At 45.8% G+C, this 26471-nt stretch overlaps 1 protein-coding gene across 4 annotated transcripts in view; it reads left to right on the top strand.

Annotated features, from left to right (window-relative positions):
- Positions 1-1966: 1966 nt before the first annotated feature.
- The window catches only part of SYNJ1 (synaptojanin 1), a 101253-nt gene continuing 76748 nt past the window's right edge, over positions 1967-26471 (top strand). For 3 of the 4 annotated variants that reach the window (XM_055129750.1, XM_055129749.1, XM_055129747.1), the window contains exons 1-2: positions 1968-2117; positions 3230-3375. In XM_055129750.1, coding sequence (XP_054985725.1) covers positions 2020-2117; positions 3230-3375 — 244 coding nt within the window. In that variant the 5' untranslated portion in view covers positions 1968-2019. Of the gene's footprint in view, positions 2118-3229; positions 3376-26471 lie in introns of all 4 variants that reach the window. The other variant, XM_055129748.1, reaches the window with a different exon arrangement.

The raw sequence follows: 26471 nt of genomic DNA, 5'->3' as shown, positions 1-26471 counted from the left end.
CATTTGCTAATTTTGTGATTAAAGTGATTTTACCTCCCCCACTCCAATTTAATTTGAAGAGAAGCAACAATTCCACTTTAGAATAAAGAAAACACTGGTTGGCGGGGGGTCACAGTCAGTGGTGCTCACAGATTATACCTGACTCTGGGCTCAGGGAACCCTATAGGGGTCAAACCCAGGTCAGTTGCGTGCGAGACAGGAGCCTTAACCCCTGTATTATCTCTCAGGCTCTAGAACCAGGAAAATTCAATCTCCTTACTCCAAAAATCAAACCATGAATAGGCAGAACACTTCCTTTCCATTCTAAGAAAGTAGGTTCTTGCCATGGGCACAGATGTGGCCAAACAGGTCTTAAGGGAGCAGAGCAGGTGTCAAATACTTAAAGAACTGAACTTCCTGGGTTGTATGTTTAGCAATAACATCTATGTAAACACAGATATATATCCCCTGGCTCGATTGTCATGTTTTTCTGGTGCCTACCTCTGTCTGGTATTCCTTCTGGCCTACAGAGGCATTGCACCCGAAAAAAGCAAATAGGGAAAATTCCATTCTCACCCACTCCCACTTAGTTTTCTTTCTCAAAGATTTCCAGTTGAAATGGATTCTTCTGGAAAGAAAAATAAGCAAAGGCAAAGCAGTAGATTATGTTAAGATGAATTGGATCCGGAGGCTGCTGTCAGTAACCATTACAAAGAGCAAAGAGCTGCCTTTCTAAGACCCTTCTAAATGAGAAATGCTCTTCAGCTCCCAGAATGAAAATCCAAGTTTGCACACCTAGAAAAGAATGAGTTATATTCTGAAATGAGGGTGAATTTAGCTTCTCTAAAATGAATGGGACCGGGTGTGTGTGTGTGGGGGGGGGAGGAATGAAATCAGGCAATAAGGATCAGGAGGGGAAGTGATTTTGTGCAATATACCAAATTTAAATTCTGCATTTGCTGTTCAAAGCAAGAAGGGGAAGAGATCCCCCCCCCCCGCCTTTTTTTTTTTTTAAGTGAAAATGAATGGCTTCTGAGTTCTCAGTTCCTTCTGAGTCTTGGAGCTCTGGCTTCGTTCTCACTTTGCGGGACTAGTAGAAAGAAACAGAATGAGAAGTTGGTGGAACACTCTGATTTGTACCAGGACGCATCATCCGTCTGTTGGGAAAGGAAACCAAGTAGGGTGTGGACAAACCGGCCAACGCAGCTTGCCCCGCGATGAGCCCTGTTCGGTCTCCGGGTTCCGATTCGGGTTTGAGAACCTGCACCCCCTCCGCCATGGAGACAGGGGAGCTCTCTCCTCCCGTGCTGCCGGGAGCTCCGGGATGCAAGAGCAGGAGACAGAGAGACAGACACAGAGACACAGAGACACAGAGAGAGAGAGAGAGAGAGAGAGAGAGAGAGAGAGAGAGAGAGAGAGAGAGAGAGAGAGAGAGAGAGAGAGAGAGAGAGAGAGAGAGAGAGACAAGAGACCCAGCCAGGCGAGCTGATGCAAAAGTGGGCAGAGAGCAGCCGGCGCGGGGTTAAGAACCGGGCGCTGTTCTCCCAGACACCATGGACAGCGCTTGCAGGCGCCGCCTGCTTTGCAAGACGCGCCCGCAGCCCCGAGCCCCCCTCCTCCGTCGCCCGGCAAGCCGGAGGGGGCGGCAGGGGGTGGTCCCGACACCCGTCTCGAGCACGTCTCGATACCCAGTCCCAGAAGCTGCTCCCCAAAGTCCCTCCCTGGCGCCCACGGGGAGGCTTGGTAAGCTCCGCGGAGCCCACGCGAGAGAGGCCCGGGGGAAGCGGGATCCTGGCTCTCCCGAGAGCCCCCCGAGCGAGCGCCGGGACCGGGCCCCCGCGGCCTGCGCAGGGCCGGAGGGTGGGGAGCGGACAGGCCACCCGGGAAGCCGGACCGCAGCGGCCCGAGGACTCGCGTGCAGCTGTGCGTGTGGGAGGGGGGAGGGAGGGAGGGCGGGCAGAGGCGAGGGGGCGGGCCTTTCTCGGGCGCCCCGCCCCTTCCCCCGCGAGAGGCGGAGCTTCCGCCCCCGGCCGCGGCGCAATGCGGAAGAGCTGGGCCTGCTGGAGCGGAAGTGACGTCTCGGGCGGCTGTGGCGGCGGCGGCTGCGGGAGAAGGAGGAGGAGGAGCCGGAGGAAGAGGTGAGCCTGCCGGGCGGCGCGAGCTGAGAGGACTGTGTGGAGGTGGGGGGCGGGGAGCAGCAGCGGCGGCGGCGGCGGCGGCGGCGGCCGGGCGCGCGGGCGGACACTTCCTGAGGCGGGGCTCGCCGCCGCAGCAGCCCCCCGGGGGGCGCGAGGGGTGAGGCGGCGGCGAGCGGCGGCGACGCGGGGCGCTGAGCTGAGGAGGGCGGGCGGCTGAGGAGAACCCCCCCGGGAGGTGCGGGGCGCCGGGTCAGGCGGGGACTGCGGTGACAGCGCCCTGTCAGCCGGGAGGGATGGGGCCGCCGGGGGCCACTAACCGTCTCCCCTGAGCCCTGTCGCTGCGGGGCGCGGAGCCGCCGCCGGGCTCGGGCGCTCAAGTGCCCGCGTCGGCTCGCCCCCCACCCCGACCGACCCTGAGGAGCCGCGATCGCGGCGGGTCCCCGGGACTGGGGGTCAGGCGTTAGGGGTCACTGACCCCCCCCCGCCGCCGCTGCCACAGGCTCGGGTCATCCCCGCGCGCGCGGCCGCCCGCTAAGGAGCTTTGAGCCCGTCGGCTTCAGCCTCTCTCCCTCACGTCTCCCCTCCTCGCGCGCTACCTTTCCCCCCTTGCCCATCACAGCAGCCTCTTCTTCCCCACACAGTCTCCGGGGAACGGGCTTGAAGTTTCCGATTCGGTTTCCGACTCGGTTCCTCGGAGACCTGCGTGAGGCTCCGTGTCCTCCTCCCGCGGCGGGAAGCCGGCGGCCACCTCGGGGCTGCGGCGCGCGCCGGTAAACAGCCGTGGGCACGGGCAGCGCACCCCGGCCCGCCCCGGGCAGTCGGGGGCCTCCCGCCTCGGGGTGGGGGTGGGGGGAGGCGAAGTGACGTCTCACCTGCCGGGAGGAACCGTCCCTGCTCCGAGCACCCCGGCCCGGGCCCCCAGCCCCCATCCCCGTCTCCAGGGCAGCCAGGGGGAACCGGGAGCCCCCCCCCACTCCCGCATCTCCTCCTCCCGGTCCCCCCCCCATGCCCTGTGCACGCTCTGCAGGACGGGAGGCAGCCGGGGGCCCCCCCCAGAAACCCCGCGCCTTATGGGCCCGGCTTCGCTGGGGGTTGTTTTGCTTTTCCGCCAGGGCCCCCTCGGAGGAGCGCAGGATGGCGTTCAGCAAAGGGTTCCGGATCTACCACAAACTGGACCCGCCGCCCTTCAGCCTCATCGTGGAGACGCGGCACAAGGAGGAATGCCTCATGTTTGAGTCCGGGGCCGTGGCCGTGCTCTGTAAGTCGCCCCCCCCCCCCCCCCGCCCCGCGGCCCTCCGCCGGCAGGTGGGGGGGAGGGGGCTCTGTTGGGATTTGCAGTCATTTTGGTTTGCAAAGATTTCACCTTTTTTTTTTTTTTAAAGAGAAGACGCTTGGCATCCTAACCCTCTGTTTCGTCTGGCATATTCTTTTCTTTTTCATTTCCCTTTCCTTCCCTTTCCTTCCCCCTCCCTTTCCTTTCCCCTTCCCTTCCCTTCCCTTCCCTTCCCTTCCCTTCCCTTCCCTTCCCTTCCCTTCCCTTCCCTTCCCTTCCCTTCCCTTCCCTTCCCTTCCCTACCCTTCCCTTCCCTTCCCTTCCCTTTCCTTCCCTTCCCCTTTCTCTTTTCCTTTCCTTTCCCTTTCCCTTCCCTCCCCTCCCCCTCCCTCTCTCCCTTCCCTTCCCTCCCCTCCCCTTCCCTTTTTCCCCCTTCCTTTCCTTTTTTTTTCCCTGCCCCTTCCCCTTCTCCTTCCCCTTCCCCGTCTCCTTCCCTGTTCCTTTCTCTTTCCATTCCTTTCCTCTCTTTTCTCTTTTTCCCTCTCTTTCCTCACCTCCCAGAGGTCAGGGATCATTCCTGGTTCTGCTTGGTGGTGGTGGTGGTGGTGGTGGGGCGGGTTATGGATCTGAGGTGATCAGCTGGAATCAGTCCAAGTGCCTTAACCCCTGCTCTGTCTCTCCAGCCCCACACTTTCATTTTCTTTTTTCCTCCCTCTGCAGGTGTTTGTTGAGGTAAAAGGGAGGTAGAGGTTTGAGTTAAAGGTTATTTGCTTTCTTGAGTTTTTCTGCTGTATCTAGAAGGAAATCTTTGTTTTGGAAGAAATAACCAAATTCAAGAAATATTACAGTTTAAGTCATATCATAAACTTATGAGAGGGCTTGCTTGACTTTTTTTTTAATTGTATTGAACAGATTTTCTTTCAAGTCAGTAATAGTAATGGATTGAGATTATTTGTTGACTATTATCAGAGTATTTTATGGTGAGCACCTTTTATTTTCACCAAGGTTTTAGGAGCCAGAGCAGTAATACAACAGGTAGGGCACTAGCCTTGCATGTCACCAGGTTCAATCCCTGGCACCCTAAAAGGCCCCTGAGTCTTGCCAGGAGTGATTTCTGAGCACAGAGCCAGGAGTAAGCCCTGAGCACCACTGGGTGTGGCTCAGAACAACAGCCAGCAAATGTGTGTATGTGGTTTTTGAACTACACCTGGCAGTTCTTAGGGGCTGCTCCTGGCACTGTGTCAGGGGGTCACTCCTGGTGGTGCTCAGTGGACTCCCGAATGACAGGGCTCAAACCCAAGACTCTTGCAGGCAAAGCATGTGCTGAGCCAGCAGAGCTATCTCTCTGGCCCAAACATCAAAGTAGCAACCTGATATGGATATGGTAAAATAGTAAACTTTTGTCTGCTTTGGGAAAAAGGATTGCAACATAGTAAATCTTAAGCAAAGAACAGTGTCTAAGAAGTATATATGTTATCTGGAACATGGAGTACTATGGTTCCTGTGGGGAGGAAAAGCCTGGAATATGCTCTGTGAAACATTAGTAATAAGGTTTTTTATGCACTAATATGGACTTCATTCAAACTGTTTTTAAAAATTTATTGTTATATTTTGGGGTTTTACCTAAGTCAGCAGTGCCCAAGGGCTATTGTGGCTTAGTGTTGGGGTCACTTCCAGCAATCCTCAAGGAATCAGACCCAGGGTTCCCACATACAAAGCACCTATACTAGCCTTTTCTTTTTTTTTTTTTTTAGCCTTTTCTCTGCTATCCCTCTTGCCCTATTTTTATATAACTAATGTAGACCTTGCTACAATATGAAATTGCATAGCATAATTTTCATACTGTAAAAGAGATGAATTCTTCATTAGAGAGCTTCAGGTTTGGTGGAATAGTTTCTGAAAGCACTGTTTTGCTTTTGGTGACATCTGATTTCCTAATTTGCTTAAATTTTAATTGGTACTGGGTGTTTTGTTCATTCGTATTTTTTTTGGGGGGGAAGGGCACACCTAGAAGTGCTCAGGGGTTATTCCTGACTCTGTGCTCAGAAATCACTCCTGGAGGGCTCATCTGGTGTAGACAAGTGACCTACCTACTGTACTATCTCTCAGGCCCCTTGATTATTTTATTTATTTATTATTTTGGTTTTGGGGTCACACCTGGAGGTGCTCAGGAGTTACTCTTGGCTCTGCACTCACGAATTACTCCTGATGGTGCTCAAGGGACTATATGGGATGCCAGGGATTGAACCTGGGTTGGCTATGTACAAGACAAAAATGCTTACCTACCCAGCCCCTAAATGTGAAATTTTTTTTTAATTGTAGTTCTGATAATACTATGAGTTAAAATTTCAGCTACAATAATACAAGATATGTATTATTCCTAGTTTTTAGGATTGTTGCTTGCTTTACTCAAAGGTCAGTAAAGTAAGGAAATATCCTTTAAACTGCTAGCACTCAGCGCACCCTTTTAATTTTTTTTTTTTTTAATTTTATTGAATCACCATGAGATAACCCCCTTTTAAAATTTTATTTTGTTTTTGTACCACACCCAGCTGGTCTTAGGATTTACTCCTGGCTCTGCACTCAGGAATCACTCCTGGCAGGGTTTGGGGGATCATGTGGGGTGCCAGGGATCGAATGTAGGGTTGGCCATGTGCAAGGCAAGTAACTACCCACTGTACTAGCTTTCTGGTTACCAAAAGAATCTTCTGAGAGCATTTTTGATATTACATCGAGGTGTAACTCCATTTTTTGACATGGTTAAATATGGATTCATCAACCTGAATATCATGGCCTTCACATACCCATAATTTGAAATTATTCTAAAATTGGGATTAATCCACACTTGATTGTTTAAAATCAGTCTCCTTTAAAGGGACTGGGGCTTCGACAGTGCTTTCTCAGTGTACTATACATTGTCCATGCTCTTCCTTATGCTCTTCTTCATCATATTCTCTTTCTTCACAACTTTAATTTCCAATCCAAGCCTGACATAGGCTCAAGTCTTCTGTATGGGACTCACCATCCCCTAGCACCCAGCTCACCTGTCTCTTTCTTCCCTTTATTTCTGTAGAACTTAGTTTGTATTCCAAGATGAACACTATGTATGCTAGTTTGCTTGTTCTTAGGTGTTTTTCTGGCAAGCAGATGGTGTGAAAGTGAGCCTGGTAGGTCTGAGTCTTCATTACCTAAAGTTTATGATTTCTCCTGTTTCAGTTTCAGGAGTCCAGGTTTTAAAAAAAGAAAAAATGGAGGGGCTGGTGCAATAATTCAGTGGGTAGGGTGTCTGCCTTGCATATTGCTGTTTTGGGTTTAATTCCAGGCACCCCATAGGACCCATAGGGTCCCCTGAGCAAGGAGTAAGACCTGAGCATTGCTGATATGGCCCTAAAGCCAAAACAAACAAATAAAAAATGTAAATAATAATACAATAAAAATAAAATATAAAATAGAGGATCAAAAAGTGGGTGAGGCACTTGCCTTGCACTTGGCCCTCAGGTTTGATCCTTAGCACTGCCATATGGTATCCTGAGTACCACCAGGAGTGACCCTTGAGCACAACCTGAATAAATAAGTAAACATCGTCATTATATGGTATATTACCAGTAGCACATGGTGAGGGCTTGCAGGCAGTTCATTTTCTGACTTGAGCCAGAAATTTTGTTTTCTACTTTCCTTTGTGGATGATGCTATTGCAGGGAGAGGGAGGGGGGAATGACACACACCAACTCAGCCATGGTGTTTGCTGCCTTTTGTCTCTGTGGTGCTTACATACTTTCTGATTAGAGTGCTCCCTAGGATGGAGGCATGTGCTCCTTGGCTTGCCCACGTGGTTAGAGTGTGCGCCGCTCTCTCTCTCTCTCTCTCTCTCTCTCTTTCTCTCTCTCTCACTCACTCTCATGTCCTTTCTCTTTCATGTTCTCTCTGTCCCCTCCCCACCCCCCATCTCCCCCTAACCCCCCCCCTTATGTTCTCTCATGTTCTTTCTAGGGATCCTATCCTTTACTTGAGGTGCCTGTACACCCATGGCTAAGTGACCAGAAATCACTTTTAGTACTAGGGTGCTGCCTTGGTGCTCGGTACATGTGGTGGCCCTGGGGCTCACGCTTGTGAGGCAGGTGTCTTACCTCCTGGCAACCCCAGTCATAAAAGTCCTATCTTATTAGTACATATGAATAAATAGGCCTCAGGTGAAACACTGTGAAAGAAATCTCAGGTCATGGGTCCTCCTTGGGACCAAAGGTCCACTTATCTTTACGTTCATTGGCTCCTGAGCTTAAATTAATCATGAGGCAAAAACTTAATGAACTGGTTTTCACCCTGTTCGCACATAATAATCACCTAGGGAGGATTTATACAGCTACTGACCTATTGATCCTCCGCCCCTGGACAAGTGCCCGTCCCCCATGCCCTCCTTCCCTGCCTCTCCCCCACCTCTGAGATTCTGATGTCTTTAGATTGGGATGATCATTTCTGAGCATAGTTTGTATAGGCCTTTTTATGAGTGATCACAGGGTTACACTTTTTGTCTGTAAATTTTATTCCAATGAGCCACATTTCCAGAATTTCAATGTTGTTATTAACTCTGTGGGACAAATAATGATTTCTCTTAAAACCCTCAGTCTGAATTGAGTTCTCATGCTCCTATAGTGCTTAGTATTACGTGAAGTTGATTTAAGGTTTCTGTTTGAATGCTGAACTTAGTTCTTGAGGAAAAGGCCATATCTTAAATATCTTTGTATCTCTGGGGCTTGGTTCAGGGTTTTGTCATAACTCCAGAATAAAATGCTTATTAAATAAATGGCAAAGGAAAAACTATCAGCTTCTTTTAGATTACAAAGTTGACCAAAATGCAGTAGAGTATGAGAGTACAAGTGTCTTTTCCTAATATTTGAGAGTATGGTGTCTTTTCCTAATAGTTCCTCTATTTTACAGAATTGCTTTACAGAGTTTCTGTTCTATTTTACAGAACTGTCAGTATAAAAGACATATATTACACATTGTTTGAAGTTGCTATTGAAAGATTCTTTTGGAAATAAGCATTAGCCACATTATTAAGTTTTTTCTGAACTGCCATATAATAATGTAGATGATGCTGTGCTCTAGCCTACAGAACTATTAATATTTGAGGGGAAACATGGTTTGATTTGCAGTGATGTCATGAAAATGAAAATGAAGGGTTTTTTTTTGCTGGGCCAGTTAAATGTCAGGCTCTAGAATTTTGGGGGATATATAGTAGGTGGTGATGACAAGAAATGTGTGTAGTTGTTTGTGGGTTTTTGGTTGTTTTAATTGCCAAATGCTACCAGTGAGCATGATTGACCTTAAGAGAAGTTGCAGGATTTTATCTCCTTTTCAGAAAAAATTTTAAGTTGAATGAAGAGAAGCCCTTTTATAGGTGACTTTTTAGGCACAGGAATGATGAAATTTAGACATTTTATATATCACTTTATATTATCAATGTATCACTGTCATCTTATTGTTCATCGAGTTGCTCGAGCGGGTGCCAGTAACGTTTTCATTTGTCCCTGTCGTGTGGTAGTGTAGCCCAGTGGCATCTACTTGCTCCAGGAACACGAAGAGCAAGTTGTTGTTATTGTTTTTGGCATATCAAATACGTCATAGGTAGCTTGTCAGGCTCTGCCTTGCGGGGAAATAAATAAATAAGTAAGTAAGTAAATAAACCGAGGCCACATGCTCCATGAAAAATTGTGTTGTTCTCTTCCGGGAACTCTAAGCACTCTGATTTCTCTTTGAACTCTGCTGTGTTGATCTGATGTCCCTCTCACTGACCAGTAAGGCCCTATTCTGTGACTTTTGAGATGGATGGTTTTAGATCTACAACATTAACCAGTCTAGTTCTATCACAGCATATTTGCTAACTATGACAGCATAGCCTAAACACGATTTACTGTTCATATGATGCAAGGAAGCTACTAAAGGCAGGAAAAGGATCTGGCAGAACAATCCTGATGCTTCTCAGGATGGGGAGAGTGGACGCTCTAAACAGCCAGACTGGGGCAATCCAGAAACACTCAGGGAATTCCGGTGACTACTGGGTAGGGTGGAGGTGGGCTGATAATTGCTTCAGTAGTGGGGCAAAGTAGCCCCATCTGTTGCTCTGCTCCTGCCCGACAGAGGTTAAGCAAAATCCAAAAGATTGGGTTCATTTCCAAACAGCTGTATCTCAGAACAGAATTGAAACAGTCATAGGGATAGCAACTATTCTGCATCCAACCCCACTCAATTCATAATGTCTGACATTCAACGAAAGATGATCTCTGGGGGGGCCAGAGAAATAGTACAGGAGGTAGGGTGCTTGTCTTGTACTTGGCCGACGCGGTTCATCCCTGGCATCCATACGGTTGCATGAGCAATGCTGGAAGTGATCCCTGAGCACAGAGCCAGGGGTAAGCCCTGAGTACCACTGGGTAATATATATATGTCCTGTATCACTGTCATCCCGTTGTTCATCGATTTACTCGAGTGGGCACCAGTAACGTCTCCATTCGTCCCAACCCTGAGATTTTAGCAGCCTCTCCTTACTCATCTTTCCCAATGATTGGAGCATCTTTCAAGTTCAGGGGAATGAGACCTGTTATTGTTACAGTATTTGGCATATCTAATACGCCTTGGGGAGCTTGCCAGGCTCTTCCAAGACTAATATCCTAATTAATTCAACCAATAGCCAGTGTTGTGGTTAAGATCTCATGCACTTTTTTCAATTTGTTTTGGGGCCACATCCAGCAGTGCTCAGGACTTACTCCTGACCTGTGCTCAGGGATCACTTCTGGCAGGTCAAGGGAACCATATGGGAGGTCATGGATCAAACAGGAGTCAGATTCATGCAAGGCAAACACCTTGCCAATTATACTATTTCTCTGAACCCTAGAATCAAGCACTTTCAATTTATTAAAAAAAAAAAAAAAAAGGAGGGGCTGGAGCGATAGCACAGCGGGTAGGGCGTTTGCCTTGCACGCGGCCGACCCGGGTTCTAATCCCAGCATCCCGTATGGTCCCCTGAGCACCGCCAGGGGTAATTCCTGAGTTAAGAGCCAGGAGTAACCCCTATGCATCACCGGGTGTGACCTAAAAACCAAAAAAAAAAAAAAAAAAAAAGGAAAAAAAATCCTAAACACAAACCTGATGGCAACCATGGATCAGAAGTTGGTTTGGTTAAAGGTGTTCACTTGCTCCCAGTTGAAGTCATCATCTTCAGGTTGACTATATCCACATGTGCCATAGGGCTCATCAAAGAAGCAACCACCTTTAAATCCTTTATATATGTATATATGTATATGTGAAGAAGAAATATATATCCCATAATGAGGAGAAAAGTCAATCTGTAGAAACAGATGCTAGGACTGATAAACAAGGGCATTAAAACAGCTATTATAAGTGTACGCCATATGTTCAAGAAATGGAGAAAAGAATGAGTGTGTCAAGGAAAGACATGAAAATTATGAAAGGACCAGATCAAACTCCTGGAATTATGGAAATAGAATCTGAATTGAAAATAAAAGTGGATTGGAATTAGACATGGCAGAATAAACGACTGGCAAGTTCGAAGATACAATAATGAAAGCTACGCAACATGGAACAGAGAAAAACAGATTTTAAGTAAAGAGAAGGCAGTGGGGCTGGAGCGATAGCACAGCGGGTAGGGCATCTGCCTTGCACTCGGCCGACCTGGGTTCGATTCCCAGCATCCCATATGGTCCCCTGAGCACCGCCAGGAGTAATTACTGAGTGCAGAGCCAGGAATAACCCCTGTGCATCGCCAGGTGTGACCCAAAAAGAAAAAAAAAAAAGAGAGAGAGAGAAGGCAGGAGACTTAGCTCAATGGACTGAGTGCATGCTTTGCATGTCAGAGGCCCAGGTTTAACCTTTGGCACTGTATGGTCTAGGCACCACTAGAAGTGACCCCCTTATACAGAACTAAGAGAGCCCCTGAACACTTGGGTTTGGGCCCCCTCCCCCCGAACAAGAAGCAAATAAAAAAGTTAATAGAGCATTACTGGGCTGGTAGATGACCTCAGGTGGCTCATTCTGTGAGTGTGAGAAGAATTCCTGAAGGACGGAGTAAGGCAGGAAGATATTTGAAGGAACAGTAACTTTGAGTTTTCCAAATTTGACGAAAACTCTAAATCCACAGATCCAAGAAGCTAAATGAATGCAGAAGAAATGTAAAGAAAACTACACAAAAAAGAACATAACCAAATTGCTTTAGGGTAGTGATATGGGGGGTGGGGAACTATGATACAGAGAAAACCTCATAAATCAGCCCAAGTCACAGAGATGGCTCAAGAAATAGAACATAAGTCTAGTATGTGTTATGGACCCATTAGTTTCACCTGCTGGTGGTGTAGCCTTCTGTAAATACATGAAAACTTGAAAGAATAATTGAGGATTACCATGGACATTTATGCTGACTAGTTCTTACTTTCAAAGGATGGGTAGCTTTAGAATTAATATATCATGGGCTGGAGCAATAGTACAGTGGGTAGGGCATTTGCCTTGCACACAGCCAATCCGAGTTTCCCTCCGGCATCCCATATGGTTCCCTGAGCACCACCAAGAGTAATTCCTGAATGTATAGCCAGGAGTGAGTCCTGAGTATCGCCAGGAGTGACCCCAGAAGCAAAACAACATACATATATATATAATTTATTTATTTATGTGTATATGTATATGTACATATGTATACACATATACATATACACATAAATAAATTATGGGAGGGCTGATGCTATCGTACAGCAGGTAGGGCACTTGCCTTGCATGCAGCTGACCAGGGTTCAATCCTCAGCATCCCATGTGGTCCTCTGAGTCTGCCAGGAACTGAATGCAGAGCCAGGATAAGCCCTGAGCACAGCTAGGTGTGGTCCCCGAACCAAAATACAATTTCAAGATATATATTATGTTCTTTATACATTTTAATTCAAATAATGACTCAATGTAATAAAAACTTAACTAGGGAGAGAAATATGACTGAACAGTAAACTGCGTTTGCGTACAAACGTGGCTTTGATCCCAAACTAGGAAAAAAAAAATTGAAGTAAACTTGTTCACAATAACTACAAAACAGAACAGGCTGCCTAAGACAGAGGGAAGAATATTTTTCTAGAACAGTGATTCTCTTTTCTGATCAAAGCCCCCTTCTGACCTTGTTTCTTCCCTCCATGTGGCCACTGCTTTCTCAAGTCTCACCTGTGACTTTTTGGGGAATATCCTGGGAGCCCAGAGGAGCCCATATAGACCCTAGTTGAGAATTGCTGATCTAGAAAAATGAACATAGGAATGAGGTGCCAGAGAGATAATACAGTGGGTAGGGCACTTGCCTTGCATGCGACTGACCTGAGTTCAATCCCCAGCCCCCTGCTAGTCCCCTGAGCATTACCAGGAGTGATCCTTGAGAGCAGAACCAGGAGTAAGTCCTGAGCACGCCAGTAAGGTCCAAGAACGAACAAAAAGAATGAGAGGACTTTTCTTTAGAAACAATCTTAACCAGGGAATAGCATCTGAGAAGTCCCAAAAGGAAAGGCAAAATAAAACTATATGCCCAACCACAAAAGTGAATTTTTCAGATAAACAGAAGCCAGATATATATGAGATGTTGTAATGGGCAACAGTTTAAATAGATCACCCCCCCTTAGATATCTAATGCTAACAATTTCAAAAAATTCTAAGATGGTTTAATTTTTTTCTGGATGTGGGGGGACCAATACCTGGTGGTGATCAGGGCTTACTCTTGGCTCTGCACTCAGGGATCACTTCTGGCAGAATTTGGAGGCCGTTAATGGGGTGCCAGGGATTAAATCTGAGTTGGGTGCATGCTAAGTACTTTACCCCCTTACTGTTTCTTTGGCCCCCTCACACAGAAATTTGGAAAGATATTGAAATTGTCTTAATGTTGTAATTAGTGTTTTGATGGTTGTTAATAAAATAAGAACTATTATTTTTTTCCTGCTAAAAGAGATTTTTTTGTTTGTCACATAAGTAGTATTCAGCGCTTACTTTTGGCTCTGCCCTCCGGGATCACTCCTGGTAGAGCTCAGGGACTATTTGGGGTCCTGGGGATCAAACTAGGTATTATATCTCCAGCTAAAAGAGATTTTGCTGTATAAGCCATTATTCTGTAAAATTAAAAAAAAAAGTACATGCATTCTCACTGGCATGTATTTCACAGATGTTGAACTAGTTCAATTATCTTGAGATTTGGAAGTTAGATGCATTACCTCTTTGTTGGAACATTATTCCTTCAGTTCAGTTTGAAAGAATATGTGTCTTTTGAATCTCTTGACAGGAGCTAGGGAGCTAGTACAGGATAGTACAGCATATAAGACACCCACATGTGACCCACCTTGCTTTGATTGCTGGTACTACATGTTGTCCCCCGAACACCACCATGAGTAAGACGTGAGCACAGCCAATTGTAGCCCAAAAACCAAACCAAAGCCCAACAACAACAACAAAATAAATCCCAGAACAATTTTGAGATAGCTTAAATCAGTGGAAGAAAAAAAATTCATAAAATTTTTATTAAGTTGCTGACTGGATCATTGTTTCTATGTACCAAGTATGTTATGATCACTAAAGATATTCTTCGTTTATTATAATCATATAACTCTATATACAAAGTGCCCTTATATATACTATTTCTTTGCAGTGAATGTGTATTATGAAAGGAGTTTCATTTTGTTCTCTAGTTTGTTGAATACCTTGCTGACATCTAGATTTCAGTCTTAATATTCTATTGATCAGGTGTGAAGTACTGGCAAGTAGAATAGATCTTAGTAAATTTCTAGATTAATTGTACATTAGTGTTCATATTTCTTTGATGCATTTTGCTCAGTAATTTTGCCATTTTCTTGCTTAAGAGGTAAAATTATAGTTAACTGATTTATAGGTATTCAGATGCTATGCAGGATAGATACAGAACAGGATGGAATTATGATTTATTTTAGGGAACACAACTGAAATCCAGCTATTTCAAATTGAAATAATGGGTTTGCACGTACCAATTGCAAGTGGATTCCCCTTTACAGTCAATAAATTGAGTTCTCTCTCCGTTCCTAAGCCAATTCCTATGATTGTTGTTAGGGCTTAGACATGGTTGGATAGACCTTTGATAAAAGAAGGTAGAAATTGCTGTGTGGTGGCCAATAGCTACAAAAAGAAAGATTGGAATATGATCCACAGTTACAGTTGTAGTTGTTCTTTTTTTTTTTTGAGGCAGGAGGCAAGGAAAGTTTGTTCCACATTTGGTGATGCTCAGGGAACCCTATGCCTTGCTGGAGATCAAACCTACACCTCCTGCATGGAAAGCATGATCTTAGCCCATTGAATGACCTCTCCATCTAATTATTCATTAACTCTTTCTGATCTTGATGCATTGCCCTTCATACATTTGTTTAAACTAAGACCATCCTTGACACTTCCACTTCTTTCGCTTTCTATGTTCAACTCCATTAATTCAGTGAACTCAACCTCCCAATTCTATTGAGAATCTGTGTCAGCTACATTTTACATTTTTCTACCCTGGTCAAGCCATCGAGGTCTCTTTCACAGCTTATCTTGGTAGCTTCCTTTGTCTGACCTCCCTGCTTTTACCCCACCTGCCCACATCAGTCTTTTAAACACAGTTTAGATACCATGTTGCGTCTCCATGCTTAGTGCCTTTCAGTGGTTGGCCACTCTCAGATTCGTAAAATGAGCTGCAATTCATTGAGTCTCTGTCTCCTTCAGTCTTATCTTTTGGGGCTAGGGGAGCACACAGGTGCTCCGGCAGCCATGCAGTGCTGGTGACCCTGGGCCTGCTGATGCTAAACATGCTCTCGAGTCCCCAGGACCCTCTCCCATCCCTCCTCCTGCCCCAGTCACGTTGGCTTCTTTCAGTTCTCAGCATAGCAACTTCTGTCTCTTCTCAGGGTCTTCCTATATGCTTTAACTCCTTCTCACACTTTTCCTCTTTTAAATAAACTTAATTTATATATGTAAAGGTATATCCATCATGAATGTACAACTTGCCGAATCAGTAAAGACAGAAAGGCCTTGCTTTACCATTGCTTGGTTGAGAAATCGGATATTATTACTAACTGCCCAGAAGTTCCTCTTTTGGTGGGGGAATAGGTTTTGAACCACACCCAGTGGTGCTCCAGCTACTCTCAGCTATGTGCTGGATGGGTGTAGTGAGCTGGGTGTGGATGTTGGGGGGGGAATGACACCCCGTGTCATGCTGGGAGTTGGACCATGTTGACCACTTCTATCTCAGTGTTCGCTTCCTCCAAAAGTTCGTCTTCCTTTTCCAATTATCTCTATCATGATCTGCAAAGATAATCACATCACTGTTCTTACTGCTTTTTTCTTGGTTTTGGCTTTTTTTTTTTTTCCTTTTTTGGGTCACACCCAGTGATGCACAGGGGTTACTCCTGGCTCTGCATTCAGGAATTACCCCTGGCCATGCGCAGGGGACCATATGGGATGCTGGGAATCGAACCTGGGTCGGCCTCATGCAAGGCAAATGCCCTACCTGTTGTGCTATTGCTCCAGCCCCTTGGTTTTGGCTTTGGGCCCACCCCCTGCAGTGCCCCAGGGCTATTTCCAGCTTGTTGCTCAGGAAGCTCCGTGGTGCCAGAATTGGCAACTAGGCCTCTCGCATGCACAGTATGTGCTATAGCTCTTTGAACCATCTCCCCAGCCCTTTCCTGACTTTGAAATATTGATAATTTATTTTTATTGAATCACCGTGAATTAGTTATTCCTGATTGAGTTTCAGGCATACAGTGTTCCAACACCAATTCCCTCACCAGTGTTCACTTCCTTTCACCAGTGTGAGTGTGTCCTGACTTCTTACATCATAGATTCACTTTTTCTTGTTTTTAACTCAACACTGTCACTGTCACTGTCATCCTGTTGCTCATCTGATTTGTTCAAGCGGGCACCAGTAAACGTCTCTCATTGTGAGACTTATTGTTACTGTTTTTGGCATATCCAATACACCACGGGTAGCTTGCCAGGCTCTACCGTGTGGGCGCGATACTCTCAGTAGCTTGCCAGGCTCTCCGAGAGGGGTGGAGGAATCAAACATGGGTCGGCCGAGTGAAAACCGAACACCCTACCCGCTGTGCTATCACTCCAGCCCAACTCAACACTAATCGTATGATTTGCTATGGATACAATATTGTGTTTGGCCTTGACCACACCGCGGTTATATGGTGTATCAAACTTATCATTGCATATGAGAGTGGTCAATTTGTTTCCATTGCTACATAATACTTCATTGTGTGAATATTCCAGTATTTTTTTAATTGGTATTTGCTCTGTATCCACTGTTTCCTGTTATGAATCACACTGCAAGAACACCCTGCTTTATGCTATTGCTGTACACGTGTATATTTCTACTGGCTGTTTCCATAGGAATGGAATTGCTGGGTCAACTCATATATGTTGTCAGGGACCTTTTCAGGACCACTTTTCGTTTGGCTGAGTTACTATTTATTCTTCAGGTTTCAGCATAATGGTCACTTCCTCAGATAGCAGACTGGCCCATTCTAATCACTGCCCTTCTCTAATAAACAATTTTAAGTTAGTTCTTCCGGTTGTAGTGTATTGGAATTCCATCATAGAGCTTTGTATAATTTTGCATTTGCGTGATTATATTAATATCTGTTTCCTAATAGAAAGTATAAGGCCCCTGAATTTCTATGTTCCTAGAGCCTTGCCAGGATGTTGGCACAATACTTGTTGCTTGAATGAGTGAAAGACTATTTTCTTCTTTAAATTGCATCACGTTTGGTGTGTAGTTTACATAGTCATAGTTTGGATGGTTTTATGTCTTTGAGTCGGAATTTTAATTAGTTAATTATGCAAGGAAAACCTTTTCCTTTCAAATGAAAGTTCTGTTATGTATGATGAACCGTGATGAGGTTTTATTGCCAGCTAGTTATATGGTCTTAGATGAATCAGCTAGCTGCCAGTCACGTTCTTCTGAAAATGAGTAGCTTGGGGTGCATGAGCTCTAGGAGCCTCTGAGGAGAGGCAGCTCACTGGTTCACCCATGTGTTACCTGTAATGCAAATTACTTGCCCACAAACTGCAGTGCATGCAACCACAGGCAAATTGTAATTCTGAGAGGCTCACATAATTTGTCATCTTTTTGCACGCTTTCATTGACTTTCTTTTGTGCTTGGGAGCCTGTGGCAGCTAAGGAAAGACAGTCTGTTCCCCATCTGGAGGCTTGAGCCGCAGCAGAATGTTGACTTTGGATCGAAAAACCTCCAGTAGGTAGCTTAATTATTTGGAATGCATCTAAAGTTAGAGAAAATTACATGGACGTTTAGTCCTCAAAGTAGAATTAAGTGAAAAGCAAAGGATTTTGATTATTCAATAAGTCTCAGTAATAAGTTGAGTGACGGGCATTTGCAGTGCAGGTGTAATCTTCATGTAACCAGTATTCTGTTTAAGAAACCTGTTGTCGAGTCAGCTCAGGAAAACCAGGCCCTAGATGTGTGATTGTTTTTGTCTTAGTTTCTAGTCTGATCTTTCTTTGTTTTGTTTTTCCTTGGGGCTGCACCTGGCTCAGGGCTTACTCCTGGCTCTGTGCTCAGGGACCACTGCTGTCATGCTCAGGAAATCATATGGGGTGCCGGGGATAGAACCTGGGTTAGCTAGCTGCCTGCAAGGCTCTGGCTCCTCTACTGTGTGTGTGTGTGTGTGTGTGTGTGTGTGTGTATGTGTGTGTGTGTGTGTGTGTGTGTGTGTGAGACACCCAGCAATGCTCAGGGGCCACTCCTGGCTCTGCATTCAGGAAATCAGATGAGATGGCAGGGATCAAACCCAGGTTGGGGATGTGCAAAGCAAGTGCCTTACCTGCTTCATTATTTGACTTTAATGTGAGAACAGAGTGTGACCCCACCAGTGCCAAATGCTAGTTATGCTACATGACATAGCATTATGGAAGCCAAATTTGCTTATGCTCCAGCACAAACGGGTGTCCAATTATGTCGCGGAGAGCAATTATATTGTTAAATTTGGATAGAAAACAATTAATGTATTTTTACCAAGTGTTTTCTGTAGTCTACAAATATTCTCTACAGCTTCTATTTTCATTTTTTTCCTATAGCATAAGTAGGTTCAGTTAGGAACTTGTTCACCTAAAAGCAGAGTTTGTAAGCATGCATGGAGCTAAACTAGGGTATGGGCTTGCTTAATGAAGTCTGGGGCTTTTTGTAGTTTCAACTGAGCTTGCTTAATAAAGTTTGGGACTTTTTGTAGTTTTAAATACTTTTTCATCTCCTCTGTGTGCTGTGCATAGGAGAGAAGATAACTGTGCTTCCAGGAAACGTATGTTCACAGTAGATTAAAGACACAGGAAAGGGTGAAAGCATGAAGGAAAGTGCTGAGAGTTATTCTCTCTCTTTTTTTTTTTTCCCCTGTTGGGTCACACCCGGCAATGCTCAGAGGTTACTCCTGGCTCTGCATTCAGGACTTACTCCTGGCGATGGTTAGGGAACCATATGAAAACCCGGGTCAGCCTGGTGCAAGGCAAACACCCTACCCTTTATATTATTGCTCCAGTTGTCAAGTTCTATTTAACAGCAGCTCTTTGGGGCACTGGGAACTGTTTATCCCAATGCATGTGAGCAGCCATTTCAGAGTGGACTTTGCTGGAAGTAACTTCCCGGTTTCAAACTTGAGTCCAAGAGGTGCAGCCTCTTTACCCTAGCTGAACCTCCAGGACGCTTGATCGTCGGCTCAGTTTCCTCAGTTCCCTGGAAACTGGTATTCTTGGCCAGTCACACAGATTCATGGCCAGACATCAGTAATTTGTGAAAGGCAGGGTTGGTTTCCGTAGGCTCCGGTTTGTGGAGTGACAGAGCCTATTCCCCTCTTTGAGAGCTCTGTAGATCCCTGGACAGATTGGGCTGGCCTGGGCAGGGAGCGCCCTGAACGTTCCTCTTGGCACTTCCCCCATCTGTTCTTTCTGCTAGGTCTCTTCTTGCTTCTCCGCTTCCCACACATCCTGCCAGCCCATAAACTCTCTGAGTTTAAGACCCAGGTGAGGTCTTGAGCAGGCAATCCTGCCTTACCTCACCTGAGACCCTCATGCTCCTTCGCAGAATGGCTAAGTTTCAGTAACGAGGGCACTGAAATATCATCCAGGGCAAGCTACAATGTTCTTTTTATCTAATGTTTTACTCTAATGTGAGCCAAAACCCTCTTGGTTTATTTTGTGCCTTCAGCAGAGACTCAGCCACTGCAGGAATGAGTGTCCCTATGTTGGACTGGGGTGTGGGGGTGTGAAAATGTAAAGAAAGGAGACCTTGTTTCTATTGTCATTATTCTACAAGTGACTGTCCCATAAAAGAGAGCAGGATTTAACTACAAACAGCTAGCGGAGCAAATGCTGGAAGAAGTGACATTTCAGTTCGTGATCTAAGGCAGGGCAATATTTGAAGTGTGCAGAGATATAGTGGAATGTATATAGCTGGAGGATGTAGTGGAAAATATATAACTGGAGGATATAGTGGAATTCACGGACACTGCAAAAAGCAGGTGAGGGAGAAGATGGGGCGAACGCAGTGTGACTCATTGGCTGCAGCATGAGATGGCTGCAAGAAATGAGAATTCAAATAGGAATAAATGGCAAACCAGGGCTGAAGAAAGAGAGGTGTGCTTCTACCAGCGCTGGGGAAACTTGAACCTTGAATGCCCTGCTGTGTTTTGGTTTGGTTTGGGAGCTTTGGGACCATACCCAGTGATGCTCAGGGATTCCCCCTGCTCACTGCTTGGGGTGGAGGGGGCTCTTGGATTGCTTAAGGGACCTTCTGGTACTAGGTGTCAAAACTGGAATCCCTACACACAAAGCGTGTACTTTAACCCATGGAGCGCTCTCTAGTCCTTTATTTTCTTTTTGTTTTTGTTTGGGGGCCACATCTGGCAGTGCTTGAGGTTACTCACATTCTACACTTGGAAATCCCTCCTAGAGGTACTCAGAGGACAGTGTGGTGCTGGGCATTGACTCTTTGGCTCTCACTTGCAGAGTATATGCTCAGCCCTTTAAACTGTCTCTCTGGCTCTAGGCTCAGTCCTGTTTTTCCTCCCCTCTTCCCATTGTTTTGGGGCCACACCTGGTAGTACTCAAGGTTTATTCCTGTCTCTGCATTTAGGGATCATGCCTAAATGATCACCCCATCATTTAGGAGTTTGAGGGACTATATGGGGTGCCAGGGATTGAACTTGGCTTGGCCTACCTGCTGTACAATCTCTCCACTCCTCCTCTCCCCCACTGTATTTTCTTTTCTTTTTCCAGGGGAGGCTTTTTGGGTGACACTGGGCGGTGCTCAGGGCTTACTCCTGGCTTTGCACTCAGGAATTATTCCTGGTGGTGCTCAGGTGACCTTATGAGATGCCGGGAATCGAACCTGGGTCTGCTGTGGGCAAGGCAAACACCCTACCCACTGTACTATCGCTCTGGCCCCATCCTTACTGTATTTTTCAACTACAGTGACTTTCTTATTTAGTAGAAGACTTGTTATTTTCTGAAAAGTTTTCAAATAAATGGGGCAGTAATTTAATTACTTTGTTACAGAGTTTCATAAATAGGGGACACTCTTTTCTTCATTAAGAATAGTATGAAGGGGTATAGTATGCTATTATAAGGGTTTATCTTTGGAGCTGGAACGATAATACAGCAGGTAGGGTGCTTGTCTTACACACAGTTGTCCCAAGTTCTACAAAGTTGTTCATAATACAGTGTTTTCAGGTATTCAATGTTCCAATACCAATCCCACCATCAGAGTTGCTTTCCCTTCATCGCTGTCCCCAGTTTCCCTCCCAAGTCCCAAACCTGCCCCCCTTAGCAGACACAAGCAAATGTACTCCATATTGCTTATTACAACAAAAGCACAAATGGAATTATCAAAAGAGCAATGAAAGTCAACTTGTGATTGTCCTATCTCATAGTTGTGTTACTAAGGTCACTGGCAGAGTTACTGGGCTAGCTGGTGTTAGTTGAGCCTTCTGTGTTCCAGTTTTCACTCACTGGGTTTTCTGGACTTCTATGCAACTTTCTCATCACATTTGCTGTGCTCCTAGTGGGCTGTCAGTATATGAAATTTGGAGGTGTCATGTGGCTGCATATGCTGCTGTGAATGCCAGGAGCTTGGCAGCTTAATATGGTTCTGTTGTGGAGCTGGGCCGTTTCTATGCTGGAAGGTATGGGCGGTGGCTACTGGGCCTTCAGAAAGAGGATTCTGTCTGGCCCTGTCCTGAAAAGGCCCCAGATTCTTCACCCACACTATCTACCTGGGACAGGGATCTCAGCTACATCATGTTCTTTTCATGATTAGTTGTGGAGCTGGGCTGTTTCTCTGCCAGCAAGATAGTAGGTATGGGTGGGAGCCTCTGGATCTTCCGGATATCCTGGTGGCAGGGTGGTGGTGGTGGTTTTCAGACTCCATTTTAAGTTTGCCAGCTCTCCCAGCTTTGACTTTTGTAGAAGAAAGAGTGCAGTAACAGATCTGTGCATTTCATGAGTCTCCCCAAATTGAGAAAAGTTCATTGGTGACATTTCAGAAGAGGAAGGCTGGATGTTTGGCAGCAGGTGCCTTCATTCCAGTTCGTGTCATGAGTATATGGGCACAGATGCAGATTCTGCAGCTTGGCAGGGCAGTTTCGCAAGCAGTGGAGCCTCCTGCTAGTGGCACCATTTGGACTGGTCCCATTGTCATTGGTGTCCACGTCAGTGAGTTGGTTCGGGTGTTGCCTGGCAGGCATCTTGGCAGACTCTTCTGTTTTGAAATTAGGTACTTTGGGAACTTCATAAATATCCAGTTCCTCATCTACTTTCAATTTATAGTTTTATTTAGTGAATTCGGATCTGCTTCTTGCATTTTTGGTGCTCAAACTGCACAGATCCTGCCACTGAGGGCTTTGAAGTTAACATCTGCATTTGGGGGAAGTGTCTCCATTTTCCTTTGAACACTTCCTGGTGCAAGAATGTATTCCAGCCTCATCTTATCTCCCCACCCTTTGTCCTGGAATTAGTCATTTCTCCAGAGTCCTAGTTCCTTTTGTTAGAGAATGGGATTAGAAAGTGAGATCTGGGTGCTGGGCAGAGTCAGTGCTATCAGAGTATCACTGGTTTCAGGGTCCACCAGTGGGTAGAAAAAAAAAGTCTTTAAGTATGAGGCCAGAGTGATAGTACAATTGGTAGGGGGTTTGCCTTGTGTGTGACCAATCTGGGTTCAATCCCCGGCATTCCATATGGTCCTTTGAGCACCTACAGGAGTGATTCCTGAGTGCAGAGCCAGGAGTAGCCCCTGAGCATGACCGAATGTGACCCCCAAAAAAGAAAAAAAAAAGTCTAAGTATATATTTATATTTGCAATTCTTTCTGGTGTGAAAACTTAAGTACCTATTGGTAACACCAGTTCAAATCCACGCTTCAGTGTCCATTTTGGTTTTTTGTTTTGATTTGGAGGAGGGGTTGGAGCCATACCTAGTGGTACTGAGGGCTAACTTCCTGGCTCTGTCCTCAGGAATTACCCCGAACAATCTTCGAGGAACCATATGTATGAACAGGGCTCTGTCCTACCTCTTCGATGCTCTCCCAGTTTGTTCTCTTTCTCCATATGCATGGGAGACCTGTCTCCACTCTTATAGGTGATCACACTCTTGTTGCCATAGCAGCCACCGGGACTCCACCTCTCTGCCCTGGGCACTCCTCTGTGTGCTCCATCCCACACGTCTCAGGTTCCAGCCTACATCATCCCTGCATAAGATCATCGCTCCGAGCCTGTCTGGGCTCCAGGGTCTGACAGAGACCTTGTCTTCAAACTCACACAAGGCAGGGAAGGAATAGTAAGAAACCAAGAAGAAAATTCTTCTGGAAACATTTAGAGTCAAAAGTGCATGTGGGTTTGAAATTTTGTTTTGGTTTTTGTTCCACACCTGGCAGGGCTTAGGACTGACTCCTGACTCTGCTCAACAATCACTCCTGGCAGGGCTCAAGGGACCGTATAGGATGCTGGGCATCAAACCCAGGCTGGCCGAAAGCAAGGCAAGCACCCTGCCTCCTGTTCTAGTGCTCTGACTCTTGTATTTTATTGATGGATTAATTTATTGCTCTCAGCTATGCTCTTGGCAGGGGGTTGTGGAGAATGCCATGTGGTGATGAACTCAGGATCCCACATAAGCAAGGAGTGTGTGCTCTTCCAGGTGAGGTGCATCCCTGGCCCTAATGATGGTACTTTCACCATTGGTAGAATCTAACATTCAATTTTGTGCGCTTGTGGTCCTCCTAACAAGGTGAAACTGAGGAGAAAGTTATGTTTTTCTTGGTAAAAAGTGGTTTAAGTTTATATTGAGAAGTTTTATATTTGTGCTGCCTGGCACTAAATGCTTGGTATAACTGCTCTGTGAACATACAGTCTAATAATAATAATATAATGAGAATGCTAGGAATGCATATTGAAATACAGATACCTGGAACTTAAAGGGCTTGGTGACATCCTCACGTAATTGTATACTCGTGGTTTGATGAAGATAAAGGTCGCCATTAATAATGAATATTGTAGAGTAGAAGTTTTCAGGCACCAGTCCACGGGCCAATGTGGAAAATGGCAAAGAACCGAGGAAACAAACCACTAGCTAGAATCCCAAAGCACAGTTAGAAACAACACATTCTAAGATCGAAAGATTGGGTCTGATCCTTCCCTCCCTCCCTGGACCATATGGGGTTCCAGGGATCAAACCAGTCGATCAACCCTGAGTTGATGGGTGCAAGGCAAGCCACCTGCTATACTATCTCTTCGACCCCAAAGAGTCTGATTCTCTTTGTCATCACCATTTTGACGGGCAAAAGTGTCCAGTTGATCTGTGAAAGGTTTTGCCATTTAACACACGGTATCCTGGATCATCGAGCACTATAATTATAAATATGGGTGTATGGTCTTCTGAGAAATCTTATTTTTCAGTTTTGCCTTAATGGTCCAAGAAATTTCTCTTGTTTTCATCAGTATGAGATGTAAAAAGGTTGAAAGCTATAGTTCTAGAGAACAATAACAGTCTCATTTCACTGAGTATTTGGACCCTTTGGTCTGGGCCTCTGCTGCCTGCTACAACTAGCTCTCATGCCTAGCAGAGGTGGGGACTTCAGTGAAAATAGTCTGAAAGGTGGTGAAAATGGCAGTAGAGAACATGCGATGGGCAGGAGCAGTGATTCTCAACCAGATCTAGAGGACTCCGGAAAGACCATGGAAACAGAAGGAAAGATCCTTAATGTGAAATATTGTAGAGAATTAAGCACAGAAAGAGGCAGAGCTGATGATAGCGCTTTCCTTGGCAATAAAGATACCCACAATGGGTGGACCACAAGATCTAGGGTTTTTCTAATGTGAAACTCCCCAGCTTTGCCAAACTGTACTCTTAACTCTGAATAGTAGGTGGAAGAGAATATGGTAAACAGGAGTGAACCAGCCACCCAATGGTGAGGAGAGGATACAGAGAGGGGTATGGAAAAGGAAGAACAGCTGAGTACAAAAGCTAGAAGGGACAGGGATGATGACAAAGAGAATCAGACTCTTTGGGGTCAGAGAGATAGTATAGCAGGTGGCTTGCCTTGCACCCATCAACTCAGGGTTGATCGACTGGTTTGATCCCTGGAACCCCATATGGTCCAGGGAGGGAGGGAGGGAGGGATCAGACCCAATCTTTCGATCTTAGAATGTGTTGTTTCTAACTGTGCTTTGGGATTCTAGCTAGTGGTTTGTTTCCTCGGTTCTTTGCCATTGTGTCCAGTAGGGATCCTATCCAGTGTTGCTTCTCGATCCCATGGGCTACCCTTAGCCATGCTTGGAGGCCTGGTGAGCCTTCTCCTTTAAGCACCTTCAGCTCATGTAGGGCTGGGATCAGACTCAGAGCCCACTCATGCCAGGTCTGTGCTCGACCGCTTGGGATCTCTCCCCAGCCGCCTTTGTCAATTTTTTAATATGTGTATTTGCTAAAAACTAAGGCAGGCTTTTCCCTGAAATTTGAGAATTTAAATTTGCTTATGCTTTTTCTCAATAGGAGGGCAGCAGCTTGCCCCAGGGAAATTATTCTTTGAGTTAGTTTACTTTGCCTGGGTAGCTTTACCTTCATAACTAAAAGACATAAGTTCAGAGGAGACTAGATTGATGAGTTCCTGTGCTAACCTGTGTAGTCAGGGTTTGCTGTGGCTTTTATCACTGAAAACATCAATCTTCTGTGGGCCTGGCACTGCTCTCAGTCAGGGGTAGAGGGTAACTAGGGCGAGCTTCTGCTTTTAAGGAGTGGTGGGGACTAGCAAGATGCTGTGGATACTTTCAATTCTTTTTGCAACTTGTTGAGGGCCTCTGGGAAAGAACTGTGCCTGGAGAAGTAGTTTCCATGACTCTGGGAGCCTGGAGGCAACAGTTGGTTGGGTGGGACCTTGCAGGGGATGTTGTATGGAAATAGGGAACCAGGAAGGAATGTGAGCAGCAGGGAGCATCTCAGGTAATTTAAGAAGGGACGGGGGGCCGGAGTGATAGCACAGCGGGTAGGGCGTTCGCCTTGCACGCGGCCGACCCGGGTTCGATCCCCGGCATCCCATATGGTCCCCCAAGCACCGCCAGGAGTAATTCCTGAGTGCAAAGCCAGGAGTAACCCCTGAGCATCGCTGGGTGTACCCAAAAAGCAAAAAAAAAAAAAAAAAAAAAAAAAAGAAGGGACGGAAGGGTGGTGGTGAAGAGAGGAGGGATGAAAAATGAAGCAGAAAAAGTTGAGGCTCCTTTGAGATATTTCTTGTTAAGACCTTGTAGGTTATCAGAATGGTATCACCAGTGACCCTCACTAAGAGTAGGCAAGCTAAGATCATCGGGATGGAAAAGAAAATCTAAAAAGCAACCTATAAATATGTGCGTATTCTGAAAGGTGGTTTGATTAGTAGGTGGCACTGCAAGAATGCGTTAGCTCCTTTATAGCCTAATTTTAAAGAAATATTTATGCAATACATTAAAATAACAGGTTTAGATTCAGAAATTTATATTTGAGGGACCAGAGCTATAAGTAGGGCA

The sequence above is a fragment of the Sorex araneus genome, chromosome 2 (assembly GCF_027595985.1).
Source record: "Sorex araneus isolate mSorAra2 chromosome 2, mSorAra2.pri, whole genome shotgun sequence".
NCBI classification, from domain to species: domain Eukaryota; kingdom Metazoa; phylum Chordata; class Mammalia; order Eulipotyphla; family Soricidae; genus Sorex; species Sorex araneus.
This window is presented reverse-complemented; position numbering and strand designations above follow the sequence as displayed.